The following is a 14981-nucleotide window of genomic DNA, read 5'->3' as shown; positions in this document are numbered from 1 at the left end:
AATATATTATAAAAACTGTCTGAGCTCGAAAATGTGTCGTTTTCAACATGTAATCATGGAAGACATTGGTATCAACTGTCGTTGGCATAGATAAAAAGCTACGAGTAATTTTATTTCGTTATATTTTGGAATTTAGGATGTTAACGCGTCGAAGGAACTATTGCAAGAATAGTGGTAGCAGTTTAATTCCTTAATAAATGTTAATAAGTCGGAGACAAAATTTTTATCGCTATGTCAAAAACGAATTTTTCAATTTTTCAATTGAAAAAAGCAAGAAGGTGGCAAAAAGGCTCCTTATATCATACTGGCACCCATCTCGTACTGGTTTCCTATACTCATTATTTTAAAAGTAATTTTGGGGTTCTGAGTCACTATAAATACTTACATTACACTATTTTTTAAGGGGCGCTAAGATATTAAGTCTCATTATGACGTCAGATATTACTTCATGCCCTTAAGTTCATGTAAACAAATATTATAATTATAGAAATGTTTCGGATTTTACAAAATTTTGCAATACAAACTTGATGCAAAATGACAAGTACGTCTATGGTATCGTAAAGGGAATGTACATTAATTGCGTAAGGATGATTTTTGAATGTTTTCCCCCTTCCCCATTTTGAGGATTCATAAGATTTTTGAGAGCCCCCCACCCATTCCTACGTAATATTTTTTTTATTTAATATATTAAGAGTATATAGATTATTTTACTGCAAAAGAGATTTCGAAATATTTCAAAGGATTTCTACAGGTTTGAAAGATTTTCAGTCACTGGAAGGATTCCAACAGATTTTAGGCCATTTTAAAGGTCAACAATGTTTTTGAAATAATTACAACATGACTACGGAATTTAACGACATTTTCAAAGGTTTTTCAGGGATTTCAAAAGATTTCAAGAAATTACAACATTGTTAGGTCCATTCCAGCGATTCCAATTGATCAAGCATTACTAGACGTTTCACAATTTCCAAATGATTTAAAAAGATTTCAAGAATTTAAAGATATTATCTAGTAAAAGTTCAGAGTGATTTGCAATTCTTAAGATATTTTACAGGATTTTAACGGGCCTCATAGATTTTAATAACAATTTACGGGATTTCAGAAGATTTCGAAGTATTTCGACGGCTTTTTAGCGATTTTGAGGAATTTTAAGGAATCTCAATAAAAGATTTTAAGAGATTTAAGATAGTTTGAGATATTTCGAAATATTTCAAGAGAGGTTACGAGATGTCAATTCATGAGGTCGCTAAGTATTTTCACGAATTTTGAAGGGTAACAGGAGATTTTAATTGCATTTCAATTATTTGAAGTGATTTCGTAAGATTTCAAAAGATTTAACGAGATTTCGAAAGACTTGCTGAGATTTCCACGTGTCTTAAAGGATTTCACGGAATCTCATAGGATTTTAAGGGATTTCCATGGAGCTTAATGGTGTAAAGGGGTTTCAGTAGAATATACATGAAATTAAAAGAATTCCAAGGAATATATTACATGATAAAAAATAAATATGACAAATACACCAAACTCTTGCTTTCAGTCAAGAGTCGGGGACTGTATTCAAATGACCTTGGACTGATTTCGGGGGGATAGAAACGTAAACATTGAGGGCCGCCTGACTCGCCTCTAAATGGAATATATATCTAATTAATAATGTCGCAATCGCTCTCGTGAAACTGCGAAACTTCATGAGCCAGCAGTTCTAGGAAGGCCGAGAACGGAGTGACTGAATTCAAGAGTTTGGTGTAATAACTGAATGTGTATAATAGCATAAAATGTAATTTCAGTAGCCATAACAGTTTGCAATAAGCATATTTAAAAAAATTAGAAAGAGGAAACTTATTAACAAGTTAAATTTCTAACAAGCATGTAATTTAACTTTTCAAAAATTCAATAAATTCGTTAAGAAGGTAAAATTTAGAGTTTTCTTTACTTTAAGTCTGGCAGTAAAGAGGAATCTAAATTTGACAACATTTCCTATAACGCCTTAGATTTTAGGATGTTTAAGAAAATGTTATATGACACTACAGTTTATGTCAAAGGCTCTACAGTCAATATCGATAAAAAGTTATTTCAATAAGCCCACTAATCCAAACATTAATAATCCACGCAGGAAATACATAGGCAAAACTGATACCCTCGACGAGTAAGCGTCAATACGCAAGTACCGCATAGTTAATTAATTACAATCCACGGTACCAGCTTATTATGCTTAACGTTTATAATTGCGGTCAACAACAACGACGAACGCAGTAACGTTAATATTTATCATAACTTGCTTTGGAATTATGAATTCATAAACAATAATGAGCCTATTTTAAGCATAATACTGATATTCATGTATTGCAGTAGAACTTCTCAGGTAATTATAATTTAATAGATTATCATTAAATTTTTGAGAGTTCGATAAAGCGTATTTACCAGAAAGGAACTTCGAATTCTCCTACGATTGGCACATGAATTTCTCATGTTAAATCCTCCCTTTTTACATCGTAATGTTATCGAAAATTTTACAAGCGTTTAAATTACTCAGTACTTTTTTCCAAATAATTTTATTGAAAGGTGATACTGCTTATAATTACATAAATAAAACTTCCGGACTCTTATTGGTGTTAATCGTAGCGATTTTTTTTCAATTTTGTGAATAAATTTTGTCGTAAATTTTTATTGATAAAAAATATTTTGCTTTTACTCCTAAATTATGTCAATCAAAACTAATATATGTATTACGATACGCTAATTTTCGAATTTAAGGGTGTAAAGTAATTCCGTTAATTAAAAAAATCTTTAAAAAAAAGATAGATCTACCGCATTCCCTTGCACCCTCTGTTAGTGTAGGTAGACATATTTTTACACGTACAGTTTCAATTTCCACAGTCATCCGTAGCGATTTGGAATATTTTGGATTCATCGATCGCGAGAAAGATACGCAAAGACATCCAGCATCATGCGATATACAGAAATATAATTTTTAGATATCCAGTTTTTGGAACCATCATTATCAGTCATTATTATTTAAAATACTTCATTCAGTAATTTTAAACAATTTTACTTTGCTTTCCTCTTTTTATTTCATGAAATTTAAAAAGCTGGGAAGGAATTCTACATCATTCTGCATTTTACAGCACTCGACCTAATACAAGTTTACCTTTTCTGTTTTCTGTTCGCTTCTTATGTTACGGACCATCTCCTGGTTTCCGGTTTCTCTGTGCAGTCCTTCAAGGTAATACACCTCTGCCATTTTCTCTAGTTTTTTTTCTCTTACATGTGTGTGATCACCAATATTCGTAAAAAAGAAAAAGGATAAAAAATGGTTTTTATATGTTTTTCTTTAACTCTAATGTTTTTTCAATTTTCCTCCTCTTTTCTTTTCCTTACTCATTCATTTACATCATTTCTATACTCTGTCACTTTTTTCACAAACTTCTTTTTATCGTTCGCCATATTATTTCGCTCATCCTCGATATATCTTGTTCATATTTTATTACAACCGCTAGATGCATATTGTGGCGTTTGGCTTTTATCACTAATCGCTTTAGAATGTGACAGAAAGAGCACTTGAAAGACGCGATGGAGAATGAGGTGTGTCTTTAGTGTTTTGTATTTTGTAACCTTTGGTGTTTTTGTACTTTTTCAACGCTGCTTTCTCCTTCAATATCCTTTTATTACACAAAGGCGCATGTGATTTCCACTTTTTATGTAACCCTCTACACCTCAACTGTATTTGCTTTTCTAGCGAAACAGAAACAGTTTATGTTCTGCTAAGGTGCGACGCATTTTTTTAGTATTTTCTCTGTGTTTGATTTATTACTATAAACATTACTTACAATTATTATCACTCAAAAACATATATACATAGTCTTAAGTTGCTACCAATGTGTCTTAAAGTTTTCAGCTATTTCCATGCATCCGCGTGGATGCATGGAATTATTTAAGGCTTCTCGTTCAATTGCCGAAGTTAAGCAGCGGTTCGGCTCGATTATAATCGGATGGATAGCTTCGTTCTATGTGTGGCGGGAACTGGTGGGGCGTTTTTTATGCTCTTTTTCAACTGCCTTTACTCCACGATTTACGAAGTACTTATAATACTGAAATAACTCTGCGTTACACATCATCTGAATAAATGGATGTACAAGTATACTAGCTGGTGTACTGTTATTCTTTATGAAAATAGTTTTTTTACAATTAGATGCAATAAATGACAAAAAAATACAACCAAATGAACCTTGTAAATTTTGTAGAACCTTTCAAATAATTGCAAATGATTTTCAATATTTTCCGTTGTTTTTTTTAAATAATCGTTGAAAATCATAGAAAATCTTAAACAAATTCTGCTAGAAACCACACATTTTTGTTTAAGTATGCACTTTAACTCAAATCTTTTTACATTAAATTACAATTTTCGCATATTGTTATTGATTTTATTTTATTGTAGAAATAGTTTCAAGGTCTTCTTCTTTATACTCGTTTTTTCCGATTAGTCTGCAGATAAAAAAGTCGACATTTTATAAAATCGACATTTTCTCATTTTCTTAATCTTTATATTTTCTTTGGGTCATTCGATAGATCAAGAAACCCCCTATTAATCAGCAGAAAATAACCAAATATTTATAATTGGTTGGACAGTACAGCATACAAAAAAGACATTGGCTTTATATGAAATTTTTCATGATTTGAATTTGTAATCAGTCCTTTTCTTATTTTTTATCAGCTTTCGTATCGTGGTGTACATTTAATGTATGTCGGCGTACAGCTGCTCTTACAATAAATTTCAATAGGACTTTTATACAATTAGAATTTGAGAACATTATTAACTTGTTACGATTTTAATATTAACTTCATGTTTGAAACAATTCCATCTTAAACTTTTCAAGCTACCAGTTTAAAACTGTTATATTCATAAAGACTCTAGAAATTTGGTAAGAGCCAGTTAAAATACTTTTTAAGTTTTTTTAAATGAAGACTTAAATTGTTATCGATTTCGCTGATCAATAGCGAAATCAAGTTGTATAATTTTGTTCCAGAATTTTTATACGGAAATGATTAAATTTTGTAGTTTTTTCAGTTATTGTATTTCAAACGGTTATTTATGATATAATTATAAGTTGTAGACGTTGTAAATCGCATTCAATTTTGTGTTCTATGTACATTTTTCAAATTATATTAAGTATATTTTAAATCGACATGGGTAAATTCGAAGTGTGATACAGAGATAATTTTTAATAAAAAACAAATTAGTCAAATAAACTTGTTTACTACAACAAAAAGATTATATCTCTTATTATTTGTAGATAAAAGATAGCTGCCATTATGTATTAGTTTAAATAATTATTTTTGAAGAAACTGAGATGCTTTTGGAAAACTATAATTCGTGATTGTGTCATCTGGTATTTTGATTTGAATTTTTTCTATATTAAACATTTTTTGTTGATTTTCTTTTTAAGAATCAAAGAAGATATTATATTTTGTTTAAATAGTCGTTGAGTTTTCAAAGAATTTTACATTTTCATCATTTGCTATGATAAATTATTACAGAGTAATTAAAAATCAAACTTACGGTGAGCGTGATGTCTTCTCTTTGTTTTTCTCTTTCATTTTGAAATAAGATCATCTGTTAATAGTTCCATGTTAGTTTGGAAAGGTGAATGAACCTCGTTTTTGCAATAAAAATGTAACTGACATAATAAAAATTGGTAAATGACATTTCAATATTTTCATTCTCACTGACAAATAATTTTTAAAGCAATTAGATATCACACAGTTTAAAAAAGGTAAGTTTTGCAATATCACTGAACTTTCATTCCGAATTCAAATTTCTATACATTTCCATGCGTTTAGCTTTAAGTTTTTTCTTACACTTGCCCGTAATAACGGGAAATCAAAAATCGATGACGCACTATCAATGAAAATTAAAAATATTACTTTCGGCAAGTTTTGGTTGATTAAAGAAGGAAACAACAAAAAGTTGAAAGAACTAAGATAATTTTGGCAGAATATGTAACAAGACTCTTCTTAAACATTTGAAATGTTATTAAACATATTATACCTATATAATTTTGTATTACAGTTACCCCTATTGACCCTAATTTAAAAGTAGATATGACTATGGGTGTCAGAATGATTTGGTATTTACATATCATCCTATGATGGAAATAAAGAACTACGTGTTTCTTGTTTTTATCAAAAAATGTTTTGGATTTATCACCATCATTCGTAGATTACTTGCGAATTCTAAAAAATGTACACAAAGTTTTTTCAAAATGCATTATTTTCCGAACAAACGTAGTTATTTAAGTTTCTCTTTCTTTTTCGACTTGAGAATTCTTGATATTTCAATTAATAATACTCTAAAAATGTAATAAAAATTGAAAAAAGACAAAATGGCGGTTATTGTTCTAAAATTAGTACAAATTAATTTGCTCAACAATTCCACGTTTAAATTTTGTACTTTTTTTTGTTCATAAAATAGTTTATTCTATGGAAAAATTAAATTTTTGCATTTTTCTCAAAAACAAAGAAAGGTATGAAAAAATGTTCGTATAAAAGTTTACACAAGAGGCTAAGCCCTTACAAAACTGACGGGTGCCTTTCTCATATAAGTAGAAACTATAAGCAAAATATAATAAAACATTTGGGGCTTTCTATCAAATATTTTTTATTATTTCATCGAATTTGGAAAAACTGAAAACAAAATTTTCAGGAAGACCACATCTTTTTATTTTTTCGATACTTTTATCAACTTTTTGCTAATGTAAAAAATATATCCTATCAGTTTTTTACAGCCTGGTTATTTAAAATAATAATAATTTTTAAAGTGGGGTTTTTGAGAAAATCCCTTTTAAGAATATCAGAAAAAATATCGCCATTTATGTTCGTCCACTTCGCAGTAATTCCTTAAGTTTCAAACTCTTAAAAGTATTCATAGGAGCGTGATGGGGTTGCTTAAAAATTTATGCAGAAAATCGTCTCAACTTTTTGCTAAATAAGGTTCTATTGAAACTTCGAAACTAAAAAAGAAAGAAACTTTTGCTAATCATGTAATTTGGTGTATTAAAGTATGTAAGCACGTAAGACGTGAAAAGCATACATATTGACCCCATTGTGTGTTTCACAAGTTCACGCTCCACTTTACATACACATACGTACATAGCTAAATAACTTTTTGGTATAGCAAGAAGCGTATTAATTTTGTAATGTTCTAGTTTCCAGGAGAAAATATTCAAAAATGTAAAAAATACATTTTTTTTTAATGTTTAGAAATGTTTTCAGGTTTATTTTTAATTTTTTAAGCCCCACATTGAGCGAAAAATTGATCACACTATCCATTGCATGCAACACCTTTACACAAATGAAGGATAGTGAATCGTAGTGCAACATAAATTAATTAAATATTAGAAATCTGATGTATTCTTAACTTAAAAAAAAACGCATAAACAATTGTAGATTTATTAATTATCAGAGTGATTCACTTAGTCCTTGGTTTCCCTACGTACCTAATTTTCATAGCTTATTCATTATATATGTTGTTTGTACAAGAATACAATATCAGAAAGGTGAAAAACACGAACAATGTTGGAGCAAAATGATTGTTATTTTTTTCATCTTCCTAATACGTATGTTTATTTGATAGAAATTGTACTGAATGCTAGTATTTTGTACATTGAGAAAAATGTCTGGTTCAGATAACAAAATAATTTTGTTGATATTTATGCAAACGATTTTTTTGTTTGTTCAGCCCCATTTTTGTTTGCAGCGCAAAAAGTTTTTTTTTATGAACAGTAACTTTCATTCAATGCCAATTCTAAATGCACAGACTTGGAAAATTGTTCTAAAAAATTAGCATAGTTACAACCTATATAACTGCACTAAGTAAGAAAAGTATTCATGAAAAAAAATTGGTTTCGCTGGATCATCAAAATTTGTGTTTGTTCTACAACATGTTTTATTAAAATAACAAAACATTTTGCCAAAATTCTAACAAAAATATTTTTGCACCTACAAGAACACTATTTTGTTATCCGGAGAAAATATTGTTCTGAGTGTGGGATTGATGAGATCCTCCAAAAGTTTCTAAGAGTCAAAGGAGGATTTCTTTAATATAAGATTAATGAAAAGATATATTTAATTGAAACGACCTTTTCTTTGAATTAATAAATACTTTTTCGGTTCAAGGAAATGTTCTTTGAATGGACATAATTTATTTCGCATCCAATTTATTGAAATCCACGGAACTTCCATCGAGTCAAATAAATATTTTTTAATTCAAGAAAAGTTTATTTGATTTCTATATATATAAGCGTATCTAATGTACGTCTCAATACAAGCTTTAATCAGATAAATTATAATTAAGTAATTAAACGGACCTCATTCCTAATCTCAACAGGTTTTCAATTCAGACAATTCATTAAATAATTTAATTGTTATACTATGAAACTGAGAGAAAATCATCTTGATACTAAAATTCATTTTCCAGCACGCTTTCCAATTAATCCTTAAATACATTATAATTATACACCAAACTCTCGCTTTCAGTCAAGTGTCAGGGGTTGCCTTCAAATAGTCTTGGCCTGGTTTCGGGGGGATCGAAACGTAAACCTGACTCGTTTCTAATGGGAATATATATATATATATATATATATATAATGTCGTAACCAATCTCGCTCTGCTCCCCTGAGAAACTGCTGAAGCCAGTAGTTCTAGGAATGCTGAGAACGGTGTGACTGAACGCGAGAGTTTGGTGTATATGGTTTTCTAAGTGTTTATAGTAAAAACTGACATTTTCATGAATTACCAACATTGCAATATTTGTTAGTCATTAGTTTTATATAATGAAAAATTGGAGGGAATAGAAACTGAAATAAAGAAAGCACATTGAAATGAAGCAAAGATAATGGAAAAGAGAAAGAAAGGGTAACTAATGGAAATATAAAGTAAAGAAAAAATAGGTAGGCAACTCGACCGAGGAAATGAAAAATGTCGTGCCTCCATTGAAAAATCTCGGCGACTGGGAAAGCCTTTTGCAAGTTTTCTTTGGGAATGTAGACACGGTCGAAACATGAGTCGTAAATTTCCTGGTCACTAGGGAAACAATAACTCAGGAGCTGAGAATGTATGGTTTTATGTATTTGTTATTTTTTCTCCTTTCTTAAATTGCAAATATTCAAGAATATTTATTACTGTAAATTTTCAGTCGCTAAATTATGTGTTTTATATTAATTACATCCATTAATTAATAAATTATTAATTCTTTTTTTAATTAATTTTCATTAGATTTATTTTTATATAATAAATCAATGGACAAGAATACCAAGAACGTAGCCAGAAAAAATTTTTAAAATTCATAACCTGATACAATGAGATATTTTATCCTAACTTACTGACTGCTACACTACGATGTTTAGTGCACACTGAACAGGAGGAGGAGGTCCATTCCGCCCCAAACCGCGGCTCCTTTCGCCCCTTATGACGCTTCCAAGTAAAATAAAAGTTTCACCTATTTCTGTTTTACAATTATTTATATATAAATTTGTTGAATAATAAAGGTTTAATAAATAAGCTTTAAACATAATCACTGGTACAACATCTAATATGTGATTATGCATGATTATTTGACTTTCTAAACAAATAAAAAATAGCAGAATAAAGGTCTTAATATTTTTATTTAATATTTTATTTAACGTTCTAAAATATAGCTGACAAATCTAGGAAATGATAAGTAAATAGTTAAAGAACTCAGTTTTGTACCATTTTCAGAACGGCCATTTCATACAATAACACAATTAATCTGATTTTTATATAGTAAAGTAAAATTAGTCGATAAAGTGCCAATTGCTCGAAGAATTTAGAAACACGGAGATCTTTCTCTTAAAATGTTTGGATACACATCCTTCTAAAACACTAAAAATTTTCCTAATTAATTGTTTTTTATCAACAAGAAACGTCGAATCGCAACATTTTCTCAACATGTTTGCTTGGGTTGTTACATGCAATTAAGAAACATGTGAAAAGCTCAAAGACTTTGTTTCCAGAGTATAAAATAAGCTTTAAAGTGAGCAATTAGCGAATATCCAACGACAAACAGTTTACGAACTATGAATTTATTAATTAACATTGTGCATTTTTTCACTGAATACAGAGCGACAGTGAATTTTCATTGTCGCGAAAAAATCGCGATCGGGTTTATTTCCTATTGAATTCCTAAATTGGATAGTTCAAAGTATTGAAAAACATTTTCTTTCATTTCAGAATCCAAAAACGACAGAGGGGCGGAAACAATTTTTTTTAACATTCATATTTTGTAAAGAAAATATTTTGACTTCAATTTCGCTGAAATATCTTAACAGATACAACATTTGTTTGCCTCTACATTTGAAGGCTCATAAATTAAAAGGGCTTAAGCGCCATTTTTTTAAAATAGTATTTTTTTGCAATTTTCAATTCTTCAATGAAATCCCCATAGGTTGGTACATATGCTGCAAACGAAGAAATTGCATCATTGTTAAAAAAATGGTTAAAATCCATAAAAGTCCTAAGTCGAGGGGTTCTGTGCAATCAAAAGGGCAGTTTATTTATAAACCACGTGGGTTTTTGTAAGAAAAAAATTACGAAAAACTGAAAACGGGACATTAAAGAGGAAAGTGTTCTGATTATTTTCGAATTAAAATCAATGCATAGTGACGAAAATTGGCGGAATAAGAGAGGATGTCAGGAAAAGCAGTTTTTGCAGTTGCGATCTACGAGTATTTTCAAGAGTTAACGTACATGGCTCGTTGAGTTAGGCGCCTAGGCCCTTTTGATTTCTAGGCATTCATTTGTTTTGCTAGTTAAAGGATAAATCAACGTGATCAACATTTTTGAAGTTCTTTGCGCTTGTTTTAAACAATAGATTTAAAGGTTAATTTTTCGAGATTTCCAAATTTTCACAATAATTCTTCTAGTTTTGGCGAAGATTTAAAGTTGAATCTTCAAAATTAGCAACACTCAGAAATTATCCCTGCCTTTGTCACTCGCTAACTCAATCTGTACTTATTAAAAATACTTGAAATAGGGCTTATTTTACACGAAATTTAATCATCTATTTAATTTTATCCTGCAAGAAGTGAGTACAGGTTTTTAAATGCTTGTTTCTTAGATTTCCTCATACTTTCTTCCAAACTCTCGCTTCGAGTCCAGTATCGGGGGTTGCCTTCAAATAACCTTGGACTGATTTCCGGGGATCGAAACCTAAATAGCAAGGGCCGCCTTACTCGCTTTCAATTGTAATTTATATAATTTCGCAACCGCTCTCGCTCTACTCCCCTGAAAAATTGAGAGAGCTAGCAGTTCTAGGAAGGCTGAGAACTGGGTGACTGGAAGCGAAAGTTTCGTGTAATTCTGAAGTTATGATATAATTTTTTATCACTTATTAAAATTATGGTCCTTGCTTTGGTTTTCTTTTATTTTAGATAATAGATGCTATAAAATGCAACAATTTTGCAATATTATTAATGTGTTATCTTTTTTGTGTTTGTGAGGTTTCAAATTTAAGTAGAGTGAAACTCTTCTATAGCGCCGATTTTGGGGCTGACGGTGGGTGGGAACTAACTCATAATAGCCCGCTCAGATTTTGTTTCCTCACGTCTGAGTGCTCGCCTGAGGGACCATCCATAAATCATGTGACGCTAATTTTCATTAAATGGACCCCATCCCTCCTCCTCGTGCTACAGTGTGACATTTTTATAATCCCCCTCCACCTGCGTCACGTGACAAAATATTTGTTTACTCCCCCTTTTTTCTTACTTTAACGGATAATAAACGATATTTAAAAAAATTACAATTAATGATTATATGACTCACGTTTGAGCTTACACATGTTGATTTGTAGTTCCCTTTGCATAAAAAATATGTCTCATTTATAAAGTAATAGTTAATAAATATATTATTGATTGTAAGTAGTAGATGATTCAATCTATAAAATGGGTATTTTATATTGTTGATTACAAAATGCCACTTATAATATGAAAATTCATAATGACAATATCTCATATTCATATCGAAAAATGCCAATAATAATTCTAATATAAAGTCATATAGTATAAGTAAGTAAGTAAGTATAGTATAAGTATAAATATAGGATAATCGCTACATTGGGTTAAATTTGATACAACAATTTTTATTTTTATTGTGAAAAGCCAAACAATTGTATTTTTAAATTAGTTTCAAGCTCAGTACTAATTATAATATTTGATTTAATTTTGTGAAAAAATTATGCTATTTTTATAGGTTAAAAAAGTTTAATATGTAGCCAAAGGCCTTTAAACACTACAAAATTTTTATTTTTTGCTGTTGTAGGTATGACAAATGACTTCAGAATACTACCCTTAAAAATGAAATAACGACCACCTATGTGTAGTTTAATCCTGCACAGCATGAGATATTGGCAGGATATCCCATTTATCTCCCAGGATATCGTGGGCATATCCCAGTAGATCATAGGGATATCGCAAATAATATCCTACAGGGTGGAAATCTCGATATCCCTGGAATGTCCTGAAGATATCTCAGAATATCCTCAGGATATCCCATTAATGTCCCAATTTTATATTGCAAGGATGTTCCCAAGAAATCTCAGTTCCATAATTTACAGTATACTCGTACTAATGAAAATTCCGATGTATCTCCTGCCAAATATATTTATATTTAATCGTAAAAATGCAACATTCTAAAATAGAATAATAGTAAAGTCCCTCCTAAATTCACTTTTAAGTAAATTCCATCATGGCTACCAGTGTGCGAAAACTATCACGCAGTAATAAGTGACACTTTACCAAAAGTCAACAATTTCTCGAATATTCGTGCTAGATTACAATCTAGTCTCATGTATATTATACAAACCAACGCGGTACATGTTAGTTTGATTGCCTTTTTTCATAATCTCTAAACTCTAAACTGCGCAATTTAGAGGTAACAGAAATAACAGCAAACTTTAAAATGTTTAGAATGTGACTTGTTTTTTTATTGTAAGTAGACTGTTAATGGCTATAAAAATCATTCACGGTGATAATTTTTTTTTAATTATACTGAAATAGAATTCTGAAAGAAACTGAATATTCGAGATTTGTATAAAGTGGTTTTTTGACACACGGATGTTTGTAAGTCTTCATGGTTTCAGGTATTCTACATATTTTAATCAATGTGCATTTCAGAAATATTGTATTCCATTGCTAAAAATGTGTATATCCTGCAAAGGAAATTGAGTGGATATCATACGGGGCGGAAATCTCGTTATCCTTGGAATCTGCCACGGATATCCTGGGTGATTTTTAGGACATTTTCAGGATATGCGATATCCTGCCGAGATATCGTAGGGATATTCCAAGGATATAATTTTGTTGTGAGAAAACATTAATAATGTGTTTTTCTCAAATACCTTACATATTTTTAGTTTATTTTGGTTTTATTAGACTTCCTTTAAAGCGATATTTGAAGGGTGAAGATGCAAACGGGGCAAACTCACCAAAATCGAATTTTTGAGGAGTGACAAAAAACGTTTTCTTAATGCTATTTTGAAATTTCAAAGTAAGATAAAGACTTGTTCCCGAGGTATGGACTTCTTGAATTAATTCAAACAGAAATTACGTTTATAAAATTATCTAGATTCAAAAACTTTAAAACTTACTATGAATTTTGAAGTTATGTCGCTTGACGTTTGTGACCGAACGCAGAATAAATTTCGATTAATCGCGTAATTCGCAATATAGTGGGAAAAAGTGACAACTTAATTTCAAGATATTGAATTATTTAATTAAATAGACAAAAAATACAATTACTCAGTTTCATGATAAGTAGAGAATAAGTTTCATCTTCAGGTGAAGGCGCCTCACACGGTGGAGGTTTTACGTCGATGAAAATTGTAATTCACATTTTATAAATAGATGAAAGCTTACTCCTGATATGTTGAATTGATAAATATGTTTGTGGATTGACGCCTTTCTATAATTCACATTTTTTTTAACACGCGAATTAAAGCAAATGCTGTCAGGGGATAGTCGACTTTATTTTTTTTTAAAGTTTTTTAAGCCAAAAGAATCGAGTTCAAAGATTTTTGGATTAGCCCCGTAATATATACCTTCGCCCCTTCATTTTGCTTCTTTCACAGTTCTTCATCAATAAACAAATAAAAGTCCTAAAATGACTGACCAAATATTACATAAGTATTTATTAGTTTATATATAATCATTTAAAGACTGATTCAAGTCCGGTATTGGGCCTTTAGACTACCCTTAATATAAAATTGTAAAATACCGCGTTTTTCCTTACAGTAAGTAACTGTTTTACACGGATGTTAGAAAAGGAGCATGACACTTGATAAAAAGTAATGTCACTTAAATGATTCTATTTATTAAAGCGTTTTCTATTTCTAAGTTGTGATGTAGATTTTAAAAATACCTAAGTATCCTAAAAATTATTTTCTAAATTTGGCATTAGATGATACTAGGCAGTCTGATAAGTCCCTGAAAAATGAAACACGGAGACGTTTTTTTGGCCAAAGTCGGTTTTATTTTTCAACATACTCTCCTTTTAGGTCGATACAGCGAGTCCAACGATTTTCTAACTTTTTGATACCGTCCGGAAAGTACTCGATCGGAGGGTCTCCAAAATACGCATCAGTTTCAGATATGAGCTCCTCATTTGAGTAAAAACGCTTACCGGTGGGCCATCTCTTCAGGTTAGGGAACAAGTAATAGTCGCTAGGGGCCAGGTCTGGTGAATACGGTGGCTGAGGAACCACTTCGAAGCCGATTTCATGCAATTTTGCTTGTGCAACTAAGCATGAATGAACAGGCGCATTGTCGTGCTGATAAAGCGGATTTTCTTTATCAAATGCGGTCGTTTTTCGGCGTTTTCGATTTTCAATCGGTCCAATAATGATGAATAGTATGCTCCGGTTATGGTTTTACCTTTTTCAAGATAGTCCACGAATATTATGCCATGTGCATCCCAAA

At 30.7% G+C, this 14981-nt stretch overlaps 1 protein-coding gene across 7 annotated transcripts in view; it reads left to right on the top strand.

The window, feature by feature from the left end:
- The window catches only part of LOC117170553 (fasciclin-1), a 492646-nt gene that overhangs the window by 441258 nt on the left and 36407 nt on the right, over positions 1-14981 (top strand). For 6 of the 7 annotated variants that reach the window (XM_033357371.1, XM_033357376.1, XM_033357374.1 and 3 more), the window contains exon 8: positions 3212-3220. The exons of the other annotated variant lie outside the window; for it this stretch is intronic. In XM_033357371.1, coding sequence (XP_033213262.1) covers positions 3212-3220 — 9 coding nt within the window. The remainder of the gene's footprint in view (positions 1-3211; positions 3221-14981) is intronic. 7 annotated transcript variants of the gene reach the window in all.

Source organism: Belonocnema kinseyi, chromosome 4 (genome assembly GCF_010883055.1).
Source record: "Belonocnema kinseyi isolate 2016_QV_RU_SX_M_011 chromosome 4, B_treatae_v1, whole genome shotgun sequence".
Classification (NCBI taxonomy): domain Eukaryota; kingdom Metazoa; phylum Arthropoda; class Insecta; order Hymenoptera; family Cynipidae; genus Belonocnema; species Belonocnema kinseyi.
Note: the sequence above shows the minus strand (reverse complement) of the source record. Positions and strands in the feature narration are given on the sequence as shown.